The sequence below is a fragment of the Oncorhynchus kisutch genome, linkage group LG10 (assembly GCF_002021735.2).
Source record: "Oncorhynchus kisutch isolate 150728-3 linkage group LG10, Okis_V2, whole genome shotgun sequence".
Lineage (NCBI taxonomy): Eukaryota > Metazoa > Chordata > Actinopteri > Salmoniformes > Salmonidae > Oncorhynchus > Oncorhynchus kisutch.
The window spans coordinates 33,505,686-33,525,950 of record NC_034183.2 but is presented as its reverse complement, the minus strand read 5'-3'; the positions used below and the strand labels follow the sequence as shown (position 1 = coordinate 33,525,950).

At 41.9% G+C, this 20,265-nt stretch overlaps 3 protein-coding genes across 4 annotated transcripts; 1 reads left to right on the top strand and 2 right to left on the bottom strand.

The window, feature by feature from the left end:
* Window positions 1-828: 828 nt before the first annotated feature.
* LOC116375946 (regulator of G-protein signaling protein-like) lies at window positions 829-2,397 on the bottom strand. Its single transcript, XM_031834965.1, has 4 exons — window positions 1,847-2,397; window positions 1,478-1,565; window positions 1,197-1,326; window positions 829-962 (listed from the first exon to the last, which is right to left on the bottom strand). The coding sequence occupies exons 1-4, from the start codon at window positions 1,915-1,917 to the stop codon at window positions 829-831; spliced, it is 423 nt and encodes a 140-aa protein (XP_031690825.1). The 5' UTR covers window positions 1,918-2,397.
* Window positions 2,160-6,859, bottom strand: LOC109897200 (regulator of G-protein signaling protein-like). Its single transcript, XM_031834964.1, has 6 exons — window positions 5,849-6,859; window positions 5,392-5,581; window positions 5,218-5,280; window positions 4,820-5,039; window positions 2,667-2,880; window positions 2,160-2,403 (listed from the first exon to the last, which is right to left on the bottom strand). Exons 1-6 carry the CDS (start codon window positions 6,724-6,726, stop codon window positions 2,160-2,162), a joined length of 1,809 nt encoding a protein of 602 aa, XP_031690824.1. The 5' UTR covers window positions 6,727-6,859.
* Window positions 6,860-11,917: 5,058 nt separating this feature from the next.
* On the top strand, window positions 11,918-16,860 carry LOC109898074 (glutamine synthetase, mitochondrial). Of its 2 annotated transcripts, none has more exons than XM_020492845.2 (7): window positions 11,918-12,436; window positions 13,034-13,223; window positions 13,563-13,724; window positions 13,969-14,115; window positions 14,259-14,386; window positions 15,609-15,808; window positions 16,034-16,860. In XM_020492845.2, the coding sequence occupies exons 2-7, from the start codon at window positions 13,058-13,060 to the stop codon at window positions 16,350-16,352; spliced, it is 1,122 nt and encodes a 373-aa protein (XP_020348434.1). In that variant the 5' UTR covers window positions 11,918-12,436; window positions 13,034-13,057; the 3' UTR covers window positions 16,353-16,860. The 2 variants fall into 2 exon arrangements, with proteins under 2 accessions (XP_020348434.1, XP_020348435.1); XM_020492846.2 differs by having other exon boundaries at window positions 12,296-12,436; window positions 13,043-13,223.
* Window positions 16,861-20,265: the final 3,405 nt, after the last annotated feature.

The window sequence follows — 20,265 nt, the reverse complement described above, 5'->3', positions numbered from 1 at the left end:
TGTCCCACACGAGTGCTGACTGCTCACCTCCAACGCTTGGAAGAGCACTTTGGGGTCTACTTCCCAACCCGTTTGACTTTGATCCTGTCTCAGTTGACATGCCGGTATGTGAAAGCGAACAGCTGAACCGAGCTGTCATGTGACCGAATGCATTCACTGGTCACTACGGAGGAGTTTTGGTTCCTGAATAAAAAGGAATACCCTGCTGTCTCCCTTAAAACTCATCGTACCCTTCGCCAGCTCATATCTGGGTGATACGGTGCTCTCGTCTTCATTAAAACCAAATATCGATCCAGGTTGGATGTGACAGAAGGGGTGAGGTGCGTACTGTCGACCACACCCTCTGACTTTGAGAATCTCCGATGTGACATCAAGCACACCCATCACATTAGTGGCGCTGAGATATGATGCATTATGTCAGACTCATTTGCAATTGACTGTCATTAGCCCCAAATAAAAAAGTAAACATTGGCTGTTAATTACATAATCTTTTCCACATTGTTGGGGTCGTGAGAATTTTCAGATCGCAAAATGGGGTCTAGGGCCAAAAAAGTTTGGGAACCCCTGGTGTAAGAGCTGCTTGAAAAGATAGCCTGAAAGTTCAGCCTGTTTTGATGGGATGGAATTTTGGCTAGTAAATTTGTTTACAGACCAATAAGAAAGAGAGTTCCAAATCTCTGTCAAAAAGAGCAAATTTTCAGTTTTCCCCACTCAGACAGTCTTAATTTTCATTGAAAACAATCACAGCAAAGTACTTCTGTCAATAGAAGTGAATGTCAATAATATAAGAGGGAAAACATATCTATGACCTTGTGAGACAATTCAATCTTACCTCTCACTCTCCAGGTAAAAAGATAGGTCGTTGATGAGGAAGTCAATGATGATGACTTTACCGTTAATGACCCGACTCTTCATGTGGGAGGTATCCCCCTCGTCTTTAGGAGGGGCACGGGAGTCACATGCTATAGGAGACAAGGTCAACTTATTGGTGTGTACTTCTAGCACCAGAACTAGATTTAAAATCCGGATGAAGGTGTAACGCCGAAACATTGGTTTGTGGAACATCCAAGATCAGTGTACTGGAGTTTTGTCCTTTTAATTCATATGTATTTTTTTCTGTAGCACCTGTCAAACTATACTTTGTTCAGCACCAGAACCAGGAACAGAATGGAGAGAGGGGACTGAGGACAGCTTACATTCAGAGAAGTGGCGGTAGCTCATTCTCAGGTACAGCTCAAACTCAGTCCTCGTGCGAGGATCCTTCATGGCGGTTTGAAACTTACAGACTGTCTTGATGAATCGGCAAAACACCAGCCAGACATTTTTCTTCAGGGTGAGGTGCATAAGGAGTGAGTGAGTGAGTGAATGAATGACAGAGCATTTTAGATACCATTGCCCAAGAGGGTTATACGGTGATTGTACAACTGTCTAGTGTCTAACAGTACATAGAGGATGAGAGGCCGGGTGTTGTTCCTACCAGTTTGGTCTTCAGTATGGCTCCTCTCAGGCAAGAGTCTGAGCCAACAGCAGGACAGTGTGGGAACGTGTCTTGGTACTGCTTGAACCTGCAAGGAATCATCCAAACACATACATCGGATTAACGCACACTGTTTCGTCTGCATCCAAACACACACACACACATCACATCACATCAATCACACAGTTCTGTCAAGTAGCATCAATGATCCATAGCCTGGTCCCAGATTTGTTTGTTCCGTCTTGCCAACTTCTAAGGTTATTGTCATGTTTAGCATAACAACGACCATAGGAGTTGGCTGTATAGCACAAACAAATATAGGACCAGGCTAAATCAACTCATGGCCACAAGGATAAATAATCCCAATACCATGTTCCTTCCAGTGACTTGGTGACCAGGTCCTGGATGGTGTAGAGAACCTCACAGGAAACGGTTCTCATCTGAGCCGCCTGGGAGATGACGTCAGCACTGCACTGCAGGTAGCCCACTGTGGGACGATGCTAGTTAGCCTTTAAACTTTACTATAGCTCCAATATATTACTGTAGAGGGATACTAGTCGTGTTAGCCTTTTCACTTCAATACATCTCTTTCAGCGTCATACAAACAGTCCTTTAAGACTATCAGCAGCAAAGTGAATAACGCCACCATTGATGTCAGCTTGGCTAAAGGTTGCCAAGGACCCTACTCTAGACAGAATCTGACAGGAATAATGAATAAGGATTTGACGACTGTACTGGGGTCCTCCCGGCGTAAGAACTTATTCACGATGGCGAGGATTTTGATCTTCTGAGGTTTGGGCCGGTCGATGGCTTTCAGCTTCTCTACTTCCAGTGTGAAGAGCAGCGCTCCTTGGGCATAGTGGAAACGCAGAAAGCGCTTGAAGTAGTCCAGACTCACAGGGTTCCGGAGCACATCTCCAAACGACCTGTAGCACAGAGACAAACAATACAGCCATATACAAATTAACATTTGAGTCATTTAGAAGTTGCCCATAGAGCTCTTATTTAACTAAAGTAGGTAAAACAACCACTTATCACAATCATTGCAAGTAAAACCTCCTACAAAATAGCCGGCTTCTGCAAAATCAGCGGTAGCTGAAGATAATTAGTTATGCTAGATTAGATACACTCATTAGATAAACAATGACTCAATGAGAAGGCCACATATCAGGTGGTGTCCCAACAGTACCTTGGCCTCATAGACGGCATGCGAACAAAACTGTTGTCTTTCTTCAACATCAGAGGGGCTTTCTTCATCATGGAACCAGCAGATACTGGCTTTGAGCTTTCGCCGTCTGAGAAAGGCTTCTTCTTCTGATACAGCAAATAGTTAACACTCAGATTCTCCAGTGCCAGCTTTGGGTACCTCACTGCCAGCAGGTCAAACGGCAGATCACGTGGCTCTAGAGACAGACACAATGACAGTATTCACAGGGCCTAGAGTCCTTATCGTGGAAGTTTGCTCTCCACATACAGTTGATTGCTGTGATTTCATGAAAATTAAATATTTTTAGTAGTTCAATTTGAATTTGGCACTCTGCAATTCAGCGGATGTTGAGGAAAATGATCCGGCGAATGGGATGGGTGCGCCAAGAAGTTAGGTTGGAGTCATTAAAACTAGTTTATTTCTTGTTAACATAGTTTTGGCAAGTCGGTTAGGACATCTACTTATCTAATTATCTAATTTTTCCAACAATTGTTTACAGACAGATTATTTCACTTTTAGCTCACTGTATCACAATTCCAGTGGGTCAGAAGTTTACATACACTAAGTTGACTGTGCCTTTAAACAGTTTGGAAAATTCCAGAAAATTATGTCATGGCTTTAGAAGCTTCTGATAGGCTAATTGACATAATTTGAGTCATTTGGAGGTGTACCTGTGGATGTATTTCAAGGTCTACCTTCAAACTCAGTGCCTCTTTGCTTGACATCATGGGAAAATCAAAAGAAATCAGCCAAGACCTCAGAAAATAATTTGGAGACCTTCACAAGTCTGGTTCATCCTTGGGAGCAATTTCCAAACGCCTGAAGGTACCACGTTCATCTGTACAAACAATAGTACGGCAGGAATAAACACCATGGGACCACACATCCGTCATACCGCTCAGGAAGGAGACACGTTCTGTCTCCTAGAGATGAATGTACTTTGGTGCGAAAAGTGCAAATCAATCCCAGAACAACAGCAAAGGACCTTGTGAAGATGCTGGAGGAAACAGGTACAAAAGGTATCTATATCCACAGTAAAACAAGTCTTATATCGGCATAACCTGAAAGGCCGCTCAGCAACTGCTCCAAAACTGCCATAAAAAAGCCAGACTACGGTTTGCAACTGCACATGGGGACAAAGATCATACTTTTTGTAGAAATGACCTCTGGTCTGATGAAACAAAAATAGAACTGTTTGGCCATAATGACCATCGTTATGTTTGGAGGAAAAAGGGGGAGGCTTGCAAGCCGAAGAACACCATCGCAACCGTGAAGCACGGGGGTGGCAGCATCATGCTGTGGGGGTGTTTGTTGCAGGAGGGACTGGTGCACTTCACAAAATAGATGGCATCATGAGGTAGGAACATTTTGTGGATATTTTGAAGCAACATATCAAGACATCAGTCAGGATGTTAAACCTTGGTCACAAATGGGTCTTCCAAATGGACAATGACCCCAAGCATACTTCCAATGTTGTGGCAAAATGGCTTAAGGACAACAAAGTCAAGGTACTGGAGTGGCCATCACAAAGCCCTGACCTCAATCCTAGAGAAAATATGTGGGCAGAACTGAAAAAGCGTGTGCGAGCAAGGAGGCCTACAAACCTGACTCAGTTACACCAGATATGTCAGGAGGAATGGGCCAAAATTCCCCCAACTTATTGTGGGAAGCTTGTGGAAGGCTACCCGAAACATTTGACCCAGGTTAAACAATTTAAAGGCAATGCTACCAAATACTAATTGAGTGTATGTAAACTTCTGACCCACTGGAAATGTGATGAAAGAAGTCAACGCTGAAATAAATTATTCTCTCTACTATTTTTCGGACATTTCACATTCTTAAAATAAAGTGGTGATCCTAACTAACCTAAGACTATAATTTATACTAGGATTAAATGTCAGGAATTGTGAAAAACTGAGTTTAAATGTATTTGGCTAAGGTGTACTTCCGACTTCAACTGTAATACAAATGTTGCAATGCAACTATAAATGGAGTTTGAACTCATCCTTGAGCTTTCATTGTTCACGCTGTAGTAACACCAGCATTGCTCTCTCGTAGCCTTAGCTACAACTGAACCTGCACATTCCCCTTATTCTCATTAACTCCTCTGTGTTAGCCCTTGGTTATGTTCCTACCAGTCTTTTTGTAGTGCAGGTGGACAGACCCTCCTCTCTTCACGTCCTCTAGAGCCATCAGGGCCCAGTCCTCCTGCCAATCAGAGAGCTGCTCCGTGGCTCCATGGGTACAACAGGACTGACAAAGGGCCAGAGCCTCCCTCATCCTTCTGACCTGCTGCTCTTTTGTGTTCTGGCCAATAGCAGATAACCTCTGACCACAGTTCACACCGGCACTCTCCTTGTAGTCAAATCATAAGGGGAAATGTGATAACATAACCATCAACAGAGTTCAAGGGGAGATGGACAGATACGTGTAAAAGGGGGGGGGGGGGGGGGGTACACATTTCCGTTGCAACCAAGGACAATACAGTTATATTGTATAATCAATTTGCATAAAACAAAATCAAATCAGTTACCAGACAGGAGCAGAAATGTTTGTCGTCTTCGTCCAAAAAGGAATCGTAAGATGCACAAAGCACCTACAAAAAAACAATGGCCATTGCTAAGATATTGACTCAAGACATTTTCAAAGATTCACAGGATTTCAAAAACATTCAAATATTAAGTGTATGTCAACATGCTGACTTTACCTTACAGATCTCATGTTTGGCTGTGTATATCCACGGTATGACTGCTCCAGAGGGCAGGAGTCTGCGGAGCTGCCTGCTGGTGTCGCTCTCCAGGAGGCCTACCCTCACTGCGCTCTCCCCCAGGTAGGTGTGTGTGATCCTCCTGGCCACAGCCTGTCTCTGGCTGTGGAGGGAGTCATCTCCCTGGGCCCTGAGTATGGAGGATACAGTATATTACAGTCAAATAAAAGATAGTCTACAAAAGTGAACAAGTCATCAATACCAAAAACAAATCATTATTAGCACATACCACAATGTTTATTTCTGTTAAACACAGCACATTTTCTAAACATATTTCTCGCTTTGGGCATTTTCACAGGCGTTTCATTTTTAAAGTTGCATTCAGTATTTTCACAACACATTTGTTCATGATTTATTTTTCAACAATTTACATTGTTTTTTAAAAATATCTCCATACCTGAGCACCAGGCTAAGGACCAGGTCCAGGTCCTGCCAGAGCCCTAGATGCTGCAGCTCTGTCTCCAGTCCCCTGGCCCTCAGGAAGGCAGCTAAGGGCCCACCAGCCAAGCTGTCAGCCGACAGGGCAGGCTGGAGGTAGTTGAAGCGGTGGGACTCTGGAGTTGCTGGTGCAGGGGGAGCTGGTAAGACAGACGGTTGGTAGTAGGCAGGAGTCTCCATACAGGTGTGTGGAATAAGTACTTCTCCCTCCCGGACCCCTTCAACATCAATGTTTGGGAGAAGGTTACCACTTCTGTGGCTGGACTTGAGGTTATCCACTTTGCTGGTTTGTTTGCTGCAGGTTTGGGATTCTGCATCGTCAGGCATGTTGCGGTATTGTTCAGTTGTGGCATCAATCTGGTATTTGGTTTGACTGCTATGCACAGCATTAGTGCACCGTTCCTGGCCTGTTTCACCCTCAAGACGAAGCCACTGGCAACAGAGACGTCCATCTTGGATCTTCTCAGTCTCCCGGGCTGCCATTACGGATCTGTTCTGTGGTTCCTCATGGCGCATCCAGAGGAGTCTCTTGGTGTTTTTGGAACAGTAGGTCCCAGTTGCACTCCCAGTCAGCTCTGCCTCCTTCACCTGTCCCAGGCCTGGGTCCAGTTGAGCAGGTATACCAGGCACATCCTCAGAAGCAGAGTGGGATGCGATGGCGCTGTACTCCTGAACGATGTGGCTGCACTCTGCATCTCTCCAGAGTGAGTCCTTGCAGTATCTTAGAAACTGAGGAAGCCAATAGTGCTGCAGCCGATGTAAAGCTTTGTTATACATCTGACCGATGATCTGCTTTCTGGCACTGTCGGGTAGCTCACTGGATAGAATGCTAATCATTGTATCTACCAGACAGACACAGGAGAGCACAGACTAAGGGATTTAAATCAAGAAAATACATCAACACAGCACAAACAGTATGTAGCCCTATAGGTCAGAGAAGGGGCAGGTGAGTAGGTTCAGGACAGGTAACGGTGATGTGGCCTGTCCATCTCTTGAATTAATCATCTTTATTCATGGTAACTATCGATCCCAGGGTAATGTACTTTGTCACCAGTTTAGTCTCTTTACCTCGTGGTATGTGACAGATAGCCATGATGCTGGATCCCTCTGTGAGATGGATGGATCTGATGACAGTCAGCAGGGCCAGGTATCTGTGTTTCTGACCTGCATCCTCACAGTCCATGTTGAACAACCTGGACACTCTCACACAGAACGACACCAGCTCCTTCCCTGCACACACACAGGAAGCATGAGTCGATGAATGACCACACGTGGAAAATACACAGTAGCATAGAAAATAAATTAGTAATGCCACTTCATAGGCCAGGAACACACACACACCAACACCAGTCACCTACCACAAGTGCCCTTGATGAAAGTGCTAAATCGTCTCATCCCTCTCCCGCTCCCAATGCATCTCCTCAGTAGCCACTGGTCCGCTGTTGTCCATTTCAACACTTTAACCAACAAGAACCTCAAATTAGCATTGTACAGCATTGTACAGCACCTTACTCTGAATCTGTCAGCAGGGTTTTCACACAGACCTTCATGGAATTGACAGGAAACACATGTGCCATAAAGACACGGCGGATGGGGCAGGGAATGGATCTTGTTTTCATTGAGGCCCCCATTATTAGCCAGATAATCATCATTTTGCACACAAAAAAAAAAAAGTTAGACAGGCCCACTTGGCTAAAAATAGACCAGCCCATCTTGCATTTGCCGGAAATGCCAGATGGCCAGTCCACCCCTGGTGGGAGGCAGATATAAAAAAAACAAGCAAAGTTTATTAAATGACTCAGGTTTTCTTGTTTGTAAAAGGTTAAAAGAAAAGTTTACCCAAAATCCTGGAATTCCCAAGTGATTCCATACATTGAAACTAATTCAGTGGAGTTTGCCCTCTCCTCCTTTCTCTCTCCCTGCAGTGCTGTACTGAAACAGCTGTAAAAATGGGTCACGTGACTCATGACATTGCTGGATGCAGGTTTCGCTCTGCTCCATTGCCAGTTCATGATTCATGATTCAGAAATCTGTGGTGTGGACAAATTGTGTTATTGAAAGCGTACGGCCAAATTAGCTATTTAAAAAATCAATTTAAAAAGTACTATTGGTTTTAAGTCAGTAAATGTGTACTTTTCCACCTAAAACTTTTGCGATTATTTCATATAGTTATTTTATGTAGCCGACTGCCACAGCAGCGGAGATGGGTAACAACTGTGCATGTGTGCTATATATAGTTGTTTTTTTAAATGTAGTGTTTTGTGGAGATTACTGTAGTACTTACTACAGTGTTTCTTTGCGGATAATACTGTAGTATTTACTATAGTGTTCTATAGTTTACTGCAAATTTATTGAGTAAGTACTACAAATGATCGAGGGATACTATAGTATACTACAATTTTCTACAGAATTCTATTGTAAACTACACTTTTTTCATGTGGGTATTTTTTGGGGCAGAGAAGTGAAGACCACCTTACACATTAGTTAAACAAAGTAAAGAACAACCTACGAACATGTCTGACGATGAAATACTTGTGAGTGATGAAGAAAACTACTGGAGGGCAGTGGCGATTATGTCATTTTATCTGTGGCCAATGACCTTGAGCCTTCTTGGAAGGGCTCTTCTAATGTAACTCTATGGCAGGACCCAAAGGGCATAAATGTTCGATGTCTACCCTTACTAAGGACTTAGACTTGGCCTGTGACGTAATGTCCCCATGAGTGACAGAACACTGAGCCAATCACGGCGCAGTGCTCCTATTTTCTGCTGGCTTGCCCCACCACCACAGAAAGCACTGAGCTAGGCTGAAACACCAGCATTTTTGAGCAACCTCAAGAAAACAAAAAAGAGACCATGTTTGTATGAGGCTTTATTACCTCAATGACATATTATTTTTACATTGTTTGCAAACTGATATATGACACGTATTAATGCCAAAATAACATGCAAAATAAGTATGCCCCCCCCCCCCCAAAAAAAAAATATATATTTTTATTAGAATTTTAGTTATTTTGCTCAAAATGTGGGGCTCAAAACAGAGCCCCACCTGCACTGACTGACGGGTCGCCACTGCTGGAGGGGCACCGATTGTGTCTTCGAAACATATTTATTTGAGCCTGAGTATTCGGACGAAGAATTTAGGAAAATTGAGCTTTAGATGGCCACTGCGGCCACTCTAGCCACCGAAGCTGTAGCAACAGCTAGACCACAGCCCCAACCCATCCCCAGGATCAACATAGACTGGTGGTGCAATTGCGCACCAATGCCGAAAGATGAGGAATGTTTGTTCTGCAGATAATTTGAATACGTGACTACAATTCTTTGGATTAACACAATGATGACGATGTGCAGTTAGATTGCTTTTGCGCCCACATTGCTGTTGCTGCCCTCCAACTCTGGTGCCCTTGATTTTTTTTTTATTATTTCAAAAACGAATTGTAGAACACAACGCTGTTCCAGCTGGGCCAAATGGACTGTTAATTTTCTACATATCTGCACATCAAATTCAGGAATGTAAACGCCTGCTCCTGTGTGCCCACTATCTGGGTCCTTGGATCCATCGTGAAAAGTGGTTAAAAAAAAGCATAAAAACTTCTACCAATGTAATTGTCAACCAGTTTCCCTAGATCACTGACTTCTGACCAATCTTTCCTTTTCGCTACCAAGGTTCGATCAACAGGATCTGGGAGTAACCATGGAGGAACATCCTCGATCACCACAGAAAGGCCAACCTCCAACCACTCTCATCAACACGCTTTCCAACTGTCCAACCAAAACAGAGAATCTGAGCATACTAACAGGTTGTATGTCCTTCACCCACTGGAGGGCAACTAATATCACCAACAATTCAACTGAATATATTTGTTATGGGGCGGCAGGGTAGCCTAGTGGTTAGAGCGTTGGACTAGTAACCAAAAGGTTGCAAGTTCAAATCCCAGAGCTGACAAAGTACAAACCACTGCCTACTAGTATATTCCCAACAGTCATCTAGAACAGTAGCAGTGGGATGCTCAACCTCAAAGCCTTTCAAGCTAATTACCATTTTTTTACGCCATTTATCCAAAGGCATCTCACCTGTCTCCACTAGTAATGCACATACAGATGTTGATTTAAATCCACCAATACATATCCTTAAAGCTGTATACTGGATCCTGTCCAGCCTCTGAAGCCAGGTCTTCGCCGCTTCCTTAAACTATACACCCGTAATCAAGTGTCATCCTAAGCAGAGCTCTATAAATATCCATCAACGATTGTCTGTCAGCCCCCCCATTCATAACCAGAGACCGAGCACGTATGATTCACCACCTTCTTACACTTTGTTTCAACATTTATGACATTACCTTTCCATGTATATCGCTCATTGTACCCTTAACCCAAACATTTGTACTTAGAAACCCTCCCCATACTTTCACTTTCAACAGGTAAAGGGTGTTTTTGTACCATTTTGATGTTCATCACTAATCAGAGTCAACAGGGAAACACTGACCAAAACTATGGTTCCTTCCCTGTCACGTTTCTCTATGCTTTAGTTTTACAGTACCGCTATCATACTGCAAAAATATATATACTGTATATATAACTAATTGGATTACCTTCTGAATGATTGTTTGAGAACTCCAAGAATTCTTTACAGAGAGTGTAGTAATGGAACAACTCTGTTTCCTTGAACAAGGTGAAGCGATGAGCAGTCAACCATTTCTGAAATCCTCCTCTGTTCACCTCCTGTTATGTCAAAAATTAGAATAGCATATGAATCATAACATTTTAACAAAGTATAACAAATTCAGGAGGTAGCCCTGACCAGGACTCGAACACAGGTCTGGCAACTATTAATCCAACACCTTAACCTTTATGACAAGTGGTCTGAACCTCTTGCTGAGGTTGATAGGTGTTCCGTTAAGGTCCCTACAATATCCCTACCCAGTAGGCCTGGGTATAAAAAATACCCAGGCCTACTGACATTTTTTTCAAAATGAAGAAATTCATTTGTATTGTCTTTCTCATGGGTATGTAGAGTAAAAGTTCTGTTTTGAACTCTATTTGAACCCTATGGTTCCATTTTTTTATATATATATATGGACAGCGAGTACTGTTTCATAAATGAACCACAGGAGGGCGCCATTCGTTAGGTTTTGTATTCTCTACCTGGCCTTGAAGTAGCTCAGGACAAGTTAACCATTTGTTGTCCGACAGAAAGAAGAGAGGAGTTTGACCAAACACCTAGGCAGAAAACAGATTCAAATGTGACATACATTCTGTGACAATTATTTTATTCTACTCAGTTATGTTCTAGTATCAATTCTGTGAAAGATCTATTCTGTTCAGTTACATTCTATTCTAAATTCTGTGAAAGAGCTGTGTTCTATTTTATATCGCAGAAGGGGCTCACCGGTAGGTTCAGAAACGTGTTAAAGAAATCCACGAAAACGTCATTTTTCAGAAGATCTGACAGTCGGTCAACATCGCCACCTAAAATAGATACAAATGTGAACAAATTGTGGTGTTGTTGAAAAAAAACATAAGCCTACATTTTATCATGTTATGTGGGTCATGTTAGGCTTCAGCAAATAATGTAGGCCTAAGGAATGGCATTGTGCAGGCCTACCGGTATTATAGTATTATGCAGAACATACCAGATGGTTTCAGTATTGATGAGTTGTTGGTCATTTTTATTCGTTCATTCTATAATACCTCAAAAACGCAGGTTGTCTACTAGGCAGACTGTGCCTTTATTCAGCCATGTGGTTTCACATACAGTCGCTCTATATCACCAATGACGTAATAATTTAATCATAAAATCGTAACGTAAACCTGCATGAATTGTTACAATTCATTACGTTGTTGGTTAATTGGCTTGTAAATCGGTAGGCTGTATTTTTTCATTCTTGTTTCTTCATCATAACAAATGTCCATCTTATAATAAAATAGTACGGAACGTCGATATTTTAGCCAATAGAAGGCAAAGAACAGTCAAAGAGCATCATGGTCTTATTTTTCATCATTTAGGAACATTTGTTCTTTAGAGGCACCACAACATAATTGATTCTAGGAATATTCCGTTTTCATTTCGTCAAGGGGCGTATTTTACTTAAATCATCGTTCTTTATAATTACCATATTATAGAAATTATACCATGCATAATCTTTTTCCCCGTTTCATATTTTTTAAACAAATTCTCATACTGTTCAAATAAAGAAACGTATTTGAGGTTTTGGTAAGGATAGTTATCATTCCTTTAGCAAACAAAGAGTAGAGTCTTGAAATAAATACTTGTTTGGAAGGATTTTAGCCAGGCTATTGAATGAAACTCCACATTTTTCCGGACGACCAATGAACGCAAACCATGAGCTCCCCATCACCTGATCACGAAGGGATCACGTTCTTTTCTAGCCAATCTGAGGCGAGGGGGTCATATCTCTCTTTTATAAATGGAACCGTTAGGACACATTTTGCGGTAGAGAATGAAACGAAAACATTTGGAATTACACAGAACATTTACAGAAGGCTGTACCAGGCTTTTGATCCTAATTCCTTACTTGATATAAGGTCATTATTCCTAAACTATTTTAAAATTACATTGTGTATTTTCATCATATTGACTAATTGGTGTGCTGTTTTCTCTTTATAGTTTCGCACCTCTTAGCCGAATTATGGTGAATTCCATTTATATTAGTTATTTATTGTTGTTGTTGATTATGTGCCATGTATGGATAGTGCGTGCCAGACGTTTTTGACTATCATAACCTGGCAACAGAAACCGCGCTTTTATTTTCCATCATCGTAACCAGGCGTAAACAGGCATCAGTATTGTAACCTATTGTAAACTGACATAGCAGCATGCTCGCGTACGTGCTTTATTGTAACCCGGACTGTTTTCTCTTGTGGAAAACGTTCATGAATTTAACTCGATATTGCAGGATGTTGAACGCGTTCTCAGCACACGTTGGTGCAATAGTAATTAGGCAAACTTACAAGACATAGGTTTTGAACATTTAATTTTTTTGTTACGACGTTTTGAGTAGATCAACTATTACTATAAATCAGTGGGTGGGCATAATACCATAGTTGTAGACCTCAAATGGCTCAATTCTAAGAATCAAAAACGCTTCAAGTGGATTCCAAATGATTGCTCTTTGTTCCAAGGTTTTCCAGGCGCTCATTGAAAAAATGGCCACGTCAGAGAGTGCCAGTTTGAGTAAAACTGTGAAGCAGCATTATATGGACCTTTCTCAGGGAGACAAGGTCCAGGCCATGTACATCTGGATAGATGGGACTGGAGAGGGGCTCCGCTGCAAGACCAGAACTCTGGATTCTGAACCCAAGAACATTGCTGGTAAGATCTGACATTTGATTTGCATTGATCTATGCCTGTTGAAATGGGTAATAAGAAACTTTTGTGCTACACCCAGTGTTTTCCCTAATGTTTTTTTCAGTGGTGGGTGGCAGAAATTACTTTTTTGGGGCGGGGTCGGAGTGGCAAACTATTTTCTAAATGAATATAGATGAAAGACTGGTTACACCCTTGTAAGACATTGCTCAAAGAGCTCCAACAGTTACTTTTCTAATACAGCATAAATCCAAAAATACGGGTTGCTTTGACTAATAACTCTGAACCTAACGGGTATTTGAATCCCTGAGTTGCTCTTATCGCACGGTTCCCTCCCTCCTTCAGATCTCCCAGAGTGGAACTTTGATGGTTCCAGTACGTACCAGTCGGAGGGCTCCAACAGCGATATGTACCTTATCCCTGCTGCCATGTTCAGAGACCCCTTCAGGAAAGACCCCAACAAACTGGTCCTGTGTGAAGTGCTCAAATACAACCGCAAGCCTACAGGTAAACCTAAGCAGTAAAGTGACATTAGGGGGTCATATTCATTGGCGCTCAAACATTTTAACTTTTGCAATAGAACATTTAAATGAGGTTTATTGGATACATTTGGATAATACCACCCTGTTTTCTTCCATTTCATGCCTGCTGAACATGGCCCAGCCTTAAGTATCTTATTGAACCCAGGCCCCATTGGCTCAGTGTAGCAGAAATGGTTTGAATGTCCAGTACAATGTTTGTTCCCCTCCAGAAACTAACCTCAGGCTGATGTGTAAGAAGATCATGGAGATGGTAGAGAACCAGGTGCCGTGGTTTGGCATGGAACAGGAGTACACCATCCTGGGAACAGACGGACATCCGTTTGGCTGGCCTTCCAACGGCTTCCCTGGTCCACAAGGTTAGTTTGAGAGGTTAAGTTTAAATATAAAATACCATTCATTAGCAGATATCCATAGCTACTTTCAGTCGGTATATTCAAGTAGAGTATTAAATGTTTAGCATCTAAACTGTTAAGCCTGATGATGCAGTGTTTTTGAACAGGCCCCTACTACTGTGGTGTGGGAGCAGACAAGGCGTATGGTAGAGACATCGTAGAAGCCCACTATAGAGCTTGTCTATATGCTGGGGTTATGATATGTGGCACCAATGCTGAAGTCATGCCAGCTCAGGTAAGAACCACTTGACTATTCTACTGAACAAAAATATAAATGCAAGGTTTTAGTTCATATAAGGAAATCGGTCAATTTAAATAAACGAGGCCCTAATCTATGGATTTCATATGACCGGGAATACAGATACCTTTTATTTTAAAAAAGTGTGTGGATCAGAACCTGTCAGTATCTTGTGACCACCATTTGCCTCATGCAGAGCGACACTTCTTTGCATAGTTGATCAGGCTGTTAATTGTGGCCTGTGGAATGTTGTCCCACTCCTCTTCAATGGCTGTGTGAAGTTGCTGTATACCGGCAGTAACTGGAACACGCTATCGTACACCTCAATCCAGAGCATCCCAAACTTGCTCAATGGGTGACATGTCTGACTATGCAGGTCCTGGAAGAATTGGGATATTTTCAGCTTCCAGGAATTGTGTACAGATCCTTTCGACATGGGACTGCGCATTATCATGCTGAAACATGAGGTGATGGCGGCAGATAAATGGCATGAGAATGAGCCTTGGGATAGGTATCTGTGCATTCAAATTTCCATCGATAAAATGCAACTGTTCGTAGCTTATGCCTGACCGTACCATAATCTCACTGCCACCTTGGGGCACTGTTCACAACGTTGACATCAGCACATTGCTCGCCAACACGACGCCATAAATGCGGTTGTGAGGCCGGTTGTATGTACTGCCAAATCTCTAAAACGATGTTGGTGGTGACTTTTATGGTAGAGAAATTAACATTCAGTTATCTTGTCAACAGCTCTGGTTGGCATTCCTGCAGTTACCATGCCAATTGCACATTCCCACAAAACTTGAGACATCTGTGGCATTGTTGTGACAAAACTGTACATTTTAGTGGCCTTTTATTGTCACCAGCACAAGGTTGCACCTGCGTAATGATCATGCTGTTTAATCAGCTTCTTAATATGCCACACCTGTCAGGTGGATAGATTATCTTGGCAAAAGAGAAATGCTCACTAACAGGGATGTAAACAAATGTGCACAATTTGAGAAATAAGCTTTTTCTGCGTATTGGAAGAGTTCTTGGCTCATTTTTCAGCTCCTGAAACATGGGACCAACACTTTACATGTTGCATTTATATTTTTGTTCAGTATACAGATTAAGCATAGTCCAAGAATTAGTCTTCGTGCAGGATTAGGCTAAATCTGTGTTCATGAAACTCTGTAAATATTCAAAATCATCTCTGACTCTTATTGTCTTCCAGTGGGAGTTCCAGGTTGGGCCATGTGAAGGTATCAACATGGGTGACCACCTCTGGGCTGCTCGGTTCATCCTCCACCGGGTGTGTGAAGACTTTGGTGTGGTGGCCTCATTCGACCCCAAGCCCATCCCTGGGAATTGGAATGGCGCTGGCTGCCATACAAACTTCAGCACCAAGGAGATGAGAGAAGATGGCGGATTGAGGTAGGCATGGATTCAATTGTGCTGTAAACCCACTGCTCTATTTTTAGGGCTGGTTTTCCTGGACCCATATTAAGCCTAGGTCTAGACAAACGGCAATTCTCCATTGATTATGCTTCTTAGTTGAAGACTAAGCTTAATCCAACCTGGGAAACCGGCCTCATAAGCTTTTTAAGTCTCAAGTCTCTTTAGCAGTGGATTAACCCCTTCTGTCTTCTATCCACACAGGGGCATCGAAGATTCGATTGAGAAGTTGGGAAGGAGACACCGCTACCACATCCGTGCCTACGACCCCAAAGGGGGGCTGGACAACGCCCGGCGCTTGACCGGTCACCACGAAACGTCCAACATCCATGAGTTCTCAGCCGGCGTGGCGAACCGCGGCGCCAGCATCCGCATACCCCGCTCGGTGGGTCAGGACAAGAAGGGCTACTTCGAGGACCGCCGCCCATCTGCTAACTGCGACCCATATGCAGTCACAGAAGCGCTGATACGCACATGTTTGCTCAGTGAAGAGGGGGAGGAGCCTAAAGAATACAGCAAATGAACTAGATACTCTTTTGGTCTGAAATAATCCCCCTCCTGTCCTATTGAGCTACATCTCAAGTGTCATTCCAAGTACTGTTTTGTCTGGCTTTGTAAACCCCTTGCATATTGCAAGTCTTGACCATCCATGTATGGCTTGCTTTTTAACCCTTTTCATGGGAGAATCTTCGGTACATTCTGCAGTCTGTGTTCAGGGTAGAGTAGATCCCTACCTTTTGATCACTGCCAACATTGCCCTTTTTAATTGATGCTATGGACTTAACAATTCCAGACAGATGTCTGTTGGAGGGATAAATGTTTTCTATATATAGGTCTACTTCTAGTTGTGTATCAATTTGCTACTCATAATATTGTTTAACATGATTTACTAACCAAGATGCTGTAGATTTGATTGTGGGGGGGTCCGTCTCTTAAGGATTTGTATACTGTTCTAGTGGCCAGCTATGGAACTTATAGTGACAGGTTCTGTCTTTTTTGTAACATAAAAAAAATATATAATTTTACCATAATCTTTCTTGTTTGACTTTAATAGTATGTGATTTTATCACGTTTATAGACTGCGCTATGGCTGCATTAACTGGCCATCCATGATATCAAAATGAGAGGTTGACCGATTCATCGGAATGGCCGATTAATTGGGGCCGATTTGAATTTTTCATAATAATCTGAAATCGGTATTTTTGGGCGCCGATATCCTATTTTTTTTTTAATGTTATACCTTTTATTTAACTAGGCAAGTCAGTTCAGAACACATTCTTATTTTCAATGACTGCCTAGGAACTGTGGGTTAACTGCCTTGTTCAGGGGCAGAACGACAGATTTTCACCTTGTCAGCTCAGGGGTTCCAATCTTGCAACCGCACAGTCCAACGCAATGCACTCCGATTAGCCTGCCTGTTACGTGAATGCAGTAGAAGCCAAGGTAAATTGCTAGGTAGCATTAAACTTATCTTTGAAAAACAATCAATCATAATCACTAGTTATAACTACTAATCCAGTTTATTTATTAACCAGGTGAAATTGTATCATTTCTCTTGTGTTCATTGCACGCAGAGTCAGGGTATATGAAACAGTTTGGGCTGCCTGGCTCATTGCGAACTAATTTGCCAGAATTTTACGTAATTATGACATAACATTGAAGGTTGTGCAATGTAACAAGAATATTTAGACTTAGGGATGCCACCCCCGTTAGATAAAATACCGAACGGTTCCGTCTTTCACTGAAATAATAAACATTTTGTTTTCGAAATGATAGTTTCTGGATTCGATCATATTAATGACCAAAGGCTCGTATTTCTGTGTGTTATGTTACAATTAAGTCTGATTTGATAGAGCAGTCTGAGCAGCAGCAGGCCCGTAATCATTCAAACAGCATTTTGTGCGTTTTGCCAGCAGCTCTTCTCAAGCACAGCACTGTTTATGACTTCAAGCCTATCAGCCTAATGGCTGGTGTAACCAATGTGAAATGGCTAGATAGTTAGCTGGGTGTGCGCTAATACTGTTTCAAACGTCACTCGCTTTTAGATTTGGAGTAGTTATTCCCCTTGCGCTGCAAGGGCCGCGGCTTTTGTGGAGCGATGGGTAACGATGCTTCGAGTGTGGCTGTTGTCGATGTATTCCTGGTTTGAGCCCAGGTAGGGGCGAGGAGGGGGACGGAAGCTATACTGTTACACTGACAATACTATAGTGCCTATAAGAACATCCAATAGTCAAAGGTATATGAAATACAAATGGTATAGAGAGAATTAGTCCTATAAATACTATATTAACTACAACCTAAAACCTCTTACCTTGGCATATTGAAGTCTCATGTTAAAAGGAACCACCAACTTTCATATGTTCTCATGTTCTGAGCAAGGAACTTAAACGTTAGCTTTTTTACATGGCACACATTTTTACATGGCACATATTTTACATGGCACATATTACTTTCTTCTCCAACACTTTGTTTTTGCATTATTTAAACCAAATTGAACATGTTTCATTATTTGAGGCTAAATTGATTTTATTGATGTTTTATATTAAGTTACGTGTTAATTCAGTATTGTTGTAATTGTGATTATTACAAATGTAAAAAAATATTAATCGGTATCGGCTTTTTTGGTCCTCCAATAATCGGTCGACCTCTAATCAAAATTATATTTAACAATGTTGAGGCAATTTTACTGAGTAAAACAAGCTTATTTTGGGTTCTGATGGGGTACAGTTGAACTAGTCTCATGAGGCCTTTTAAATTCATCTTCAATAATCAATGGGTACAAAAACAGCTGTAGCAACTGCTGATTGCCCTTTTAACGTTGCTTTACTGTAACCTGGCCTAGATCCCCGCAAAGCAGAAGCAAGGGCACAGAGATTAATTCTGGTTTACACGCAATATTCTGTAAGACTTTACTGTAAAGGTAACCTTGTCAGATCAACACTGAGGACATGTGCTTCTCAATTTAGACTTTAATCAGGAGCATAACCTTGGATCAATCAACAATGTGATGAAAGTATGAGTATATAATTTCCCTCCTGTCCTCTTCACTCAGCTGTTCAGATCTTTTAGGGCATCTTGAATTTACTAGTTTCACGAGACTGAATGAAATTAGCCTAATAACTTACTGTAGGAAAACTTGTATATTGAGTGTTTAACAATTGAAATAAGATTGATGCATACTGAATACTCATGATGGTACAGACCAGACTTAATTTTCACTTGAATAGGTATCAATGTATCTTAATATCTGTATTTCAAACGGCAAAGATTGAGTGAGGGAGGAAGTATCTGAAGACAATGGCCTGACCACACATTCTTGTCAGGTTTTTGCATATTTCTAGAGAAGCTTTTAGCACAAATCACAATAGCTACACAAGGAATTGCACAACCAATTATTAGTATACTGAGAGAGCTTCCAAATTCCCTCCAATCACGTTCTGCTCTTGTAGATGACGACACACTTGGCAAGTGTGGGAAACAAGTCTGTTTTGGGACCTTTAGCCTAGTTCTGCAGACTGCCGTCACAAAGGAAGGAGGGGTGCCTGCCTGTTCCTGAGCCACCCTAAAGGCTGCAAGGCAAGTCAAGGAAACCTGGAAACCAGCCACAGTGGAAACATCTTTCAAACTGTCTCTCCCTTGGTTTAGATTTAAATATGCTTATCCAGGTTCAAGTGTTTTAATCATATTTGTAAGTTTAGACATTACATAGGGCTGATGTGAATATTTCCAGTATGCTATTTATCCCTATACCTACTGGAAGGTTGTTGATATGTTTGTCATACATCTGATATAAGACAACTGGGAAATCGAGGTCAGATAATGACGTCACTCATCTTCAGGTCGGAAAGATGGAATTCTAGAAAGATAACCGAGCTTCCGACTTGGAATTCCGAGTTGGATGATCGGTCAAATTTTTTATGTTGAACGCGGCATCTATACCTACAGTGCATTCGGAAAGTATTCTGACCCCTTCCCTTTTTCCACATTTTGTTACGTTACAGCCTTATCCTAAAGTTGATTAAATAACTATTCTCATCAATCTACACACTACCGCATAATGACAAAGCAAAAACAGGTTTTTAGAAATGTTTGCAAATGTAAATATTAAAATAAATCCTTATTTGCATAAGTATTCAGACCCTTTGCTATGAGACTCAAAATTGAGCTCAGGTGCATCCTGTTCCCATTGATCATCCTTGAGATGTTTCTACAACTTGATTGGAGTCCAACAGTGGTAAATTCAATTGTTTGGACATTATTTGGAAAGGTACAAGTTTTTTATTTTACCATTATTTTAGCAGGTAAGTTGACTGAGAACACATTCTCGTTTACAGCAACAACCTGGGGAATAGTTACAGGGTAGAGGAGGGGGATGAGTGAGCCAAATGTAAGCTGGGGATGATTAGGTGACTGTATGAGGGACAGCTTGGGAATTT

What these genes read in the sequence shown, in the direction of transcription:
- LOC109898074 (XM_020492845.2), top strand. Translation starts at nt 13,058, where the DNA reads ATGGCCACGTCAGAGAGTGCCAGTTTGAGTAAAACTGTGAAGCAGCAT. An exon ending in ATACAACCGCAAGCCTACAG is followed by an intron (nt 13,725 to 13,968) that starts GTAAACCTAAGC and finishes GTTCCCCTCCAG; the next exon opens with AAACTAACCTCAGGCTGATG. An exon ending in CGGCTTCCCTGGTCCACAAG is followed by an intron (nt 14,116 to 14,258) that starts GTTAGTTTGAGA and finishes GTTTTTGAACAG; the next exon opens with GCCCCTACTACTGTGGTGTG.
- LOC116375946 (XM_031834965.1), bottom strand. Translation starts at nt 1,917, where the DNA reads ATGAGAACCGTTTCCTGTGAGGTTCTCTACACCATCCAGGACCTGGTC. An exon ending in CCATACTGAAGACCAAACTG is followed by an intron (nt 1,327 to 1,477) that starts GTAGGAACAACA and finishes CTCACCCTGAAG; the next exon opens with AAAAATGTCTGGCTGGTGTT. An exon ending in CTACCGCCACTTCTCTGAAT is followed by an intron (nt 963 to 1,196) that starts GTAAGCTGTCCT and finishes TGTCTCCTATAG; the next exon opens with CATGTGACTCCCGTGCCCCT.
- LOC109897200 (XM_031834964.1), bottom strand. Translation starts at nt 6,726, where the DNA reads ATGATTAGCATTCTATCCAGTGAGCTACCCGACAGTGCCAGAAAGCAG. An exon ending in GTCCTTAGCCTGGTGCTCAG is followed by an intron (nt 5,582 to 5,848) that starts GTATGGAGATAT and finishes CTCCATACTCAG; the next exon opens with GGCCCAGGGAGATGACTCCC. An exon ending in CCTGCACTACAAAAAGACTG is followed by an intron (nt 2,881 to 4,819) that starts GTAGGAACATAA and finishes GTCTGTCTCTAG; the next exon opens with AGCCACGTGATCTGCCGTTT.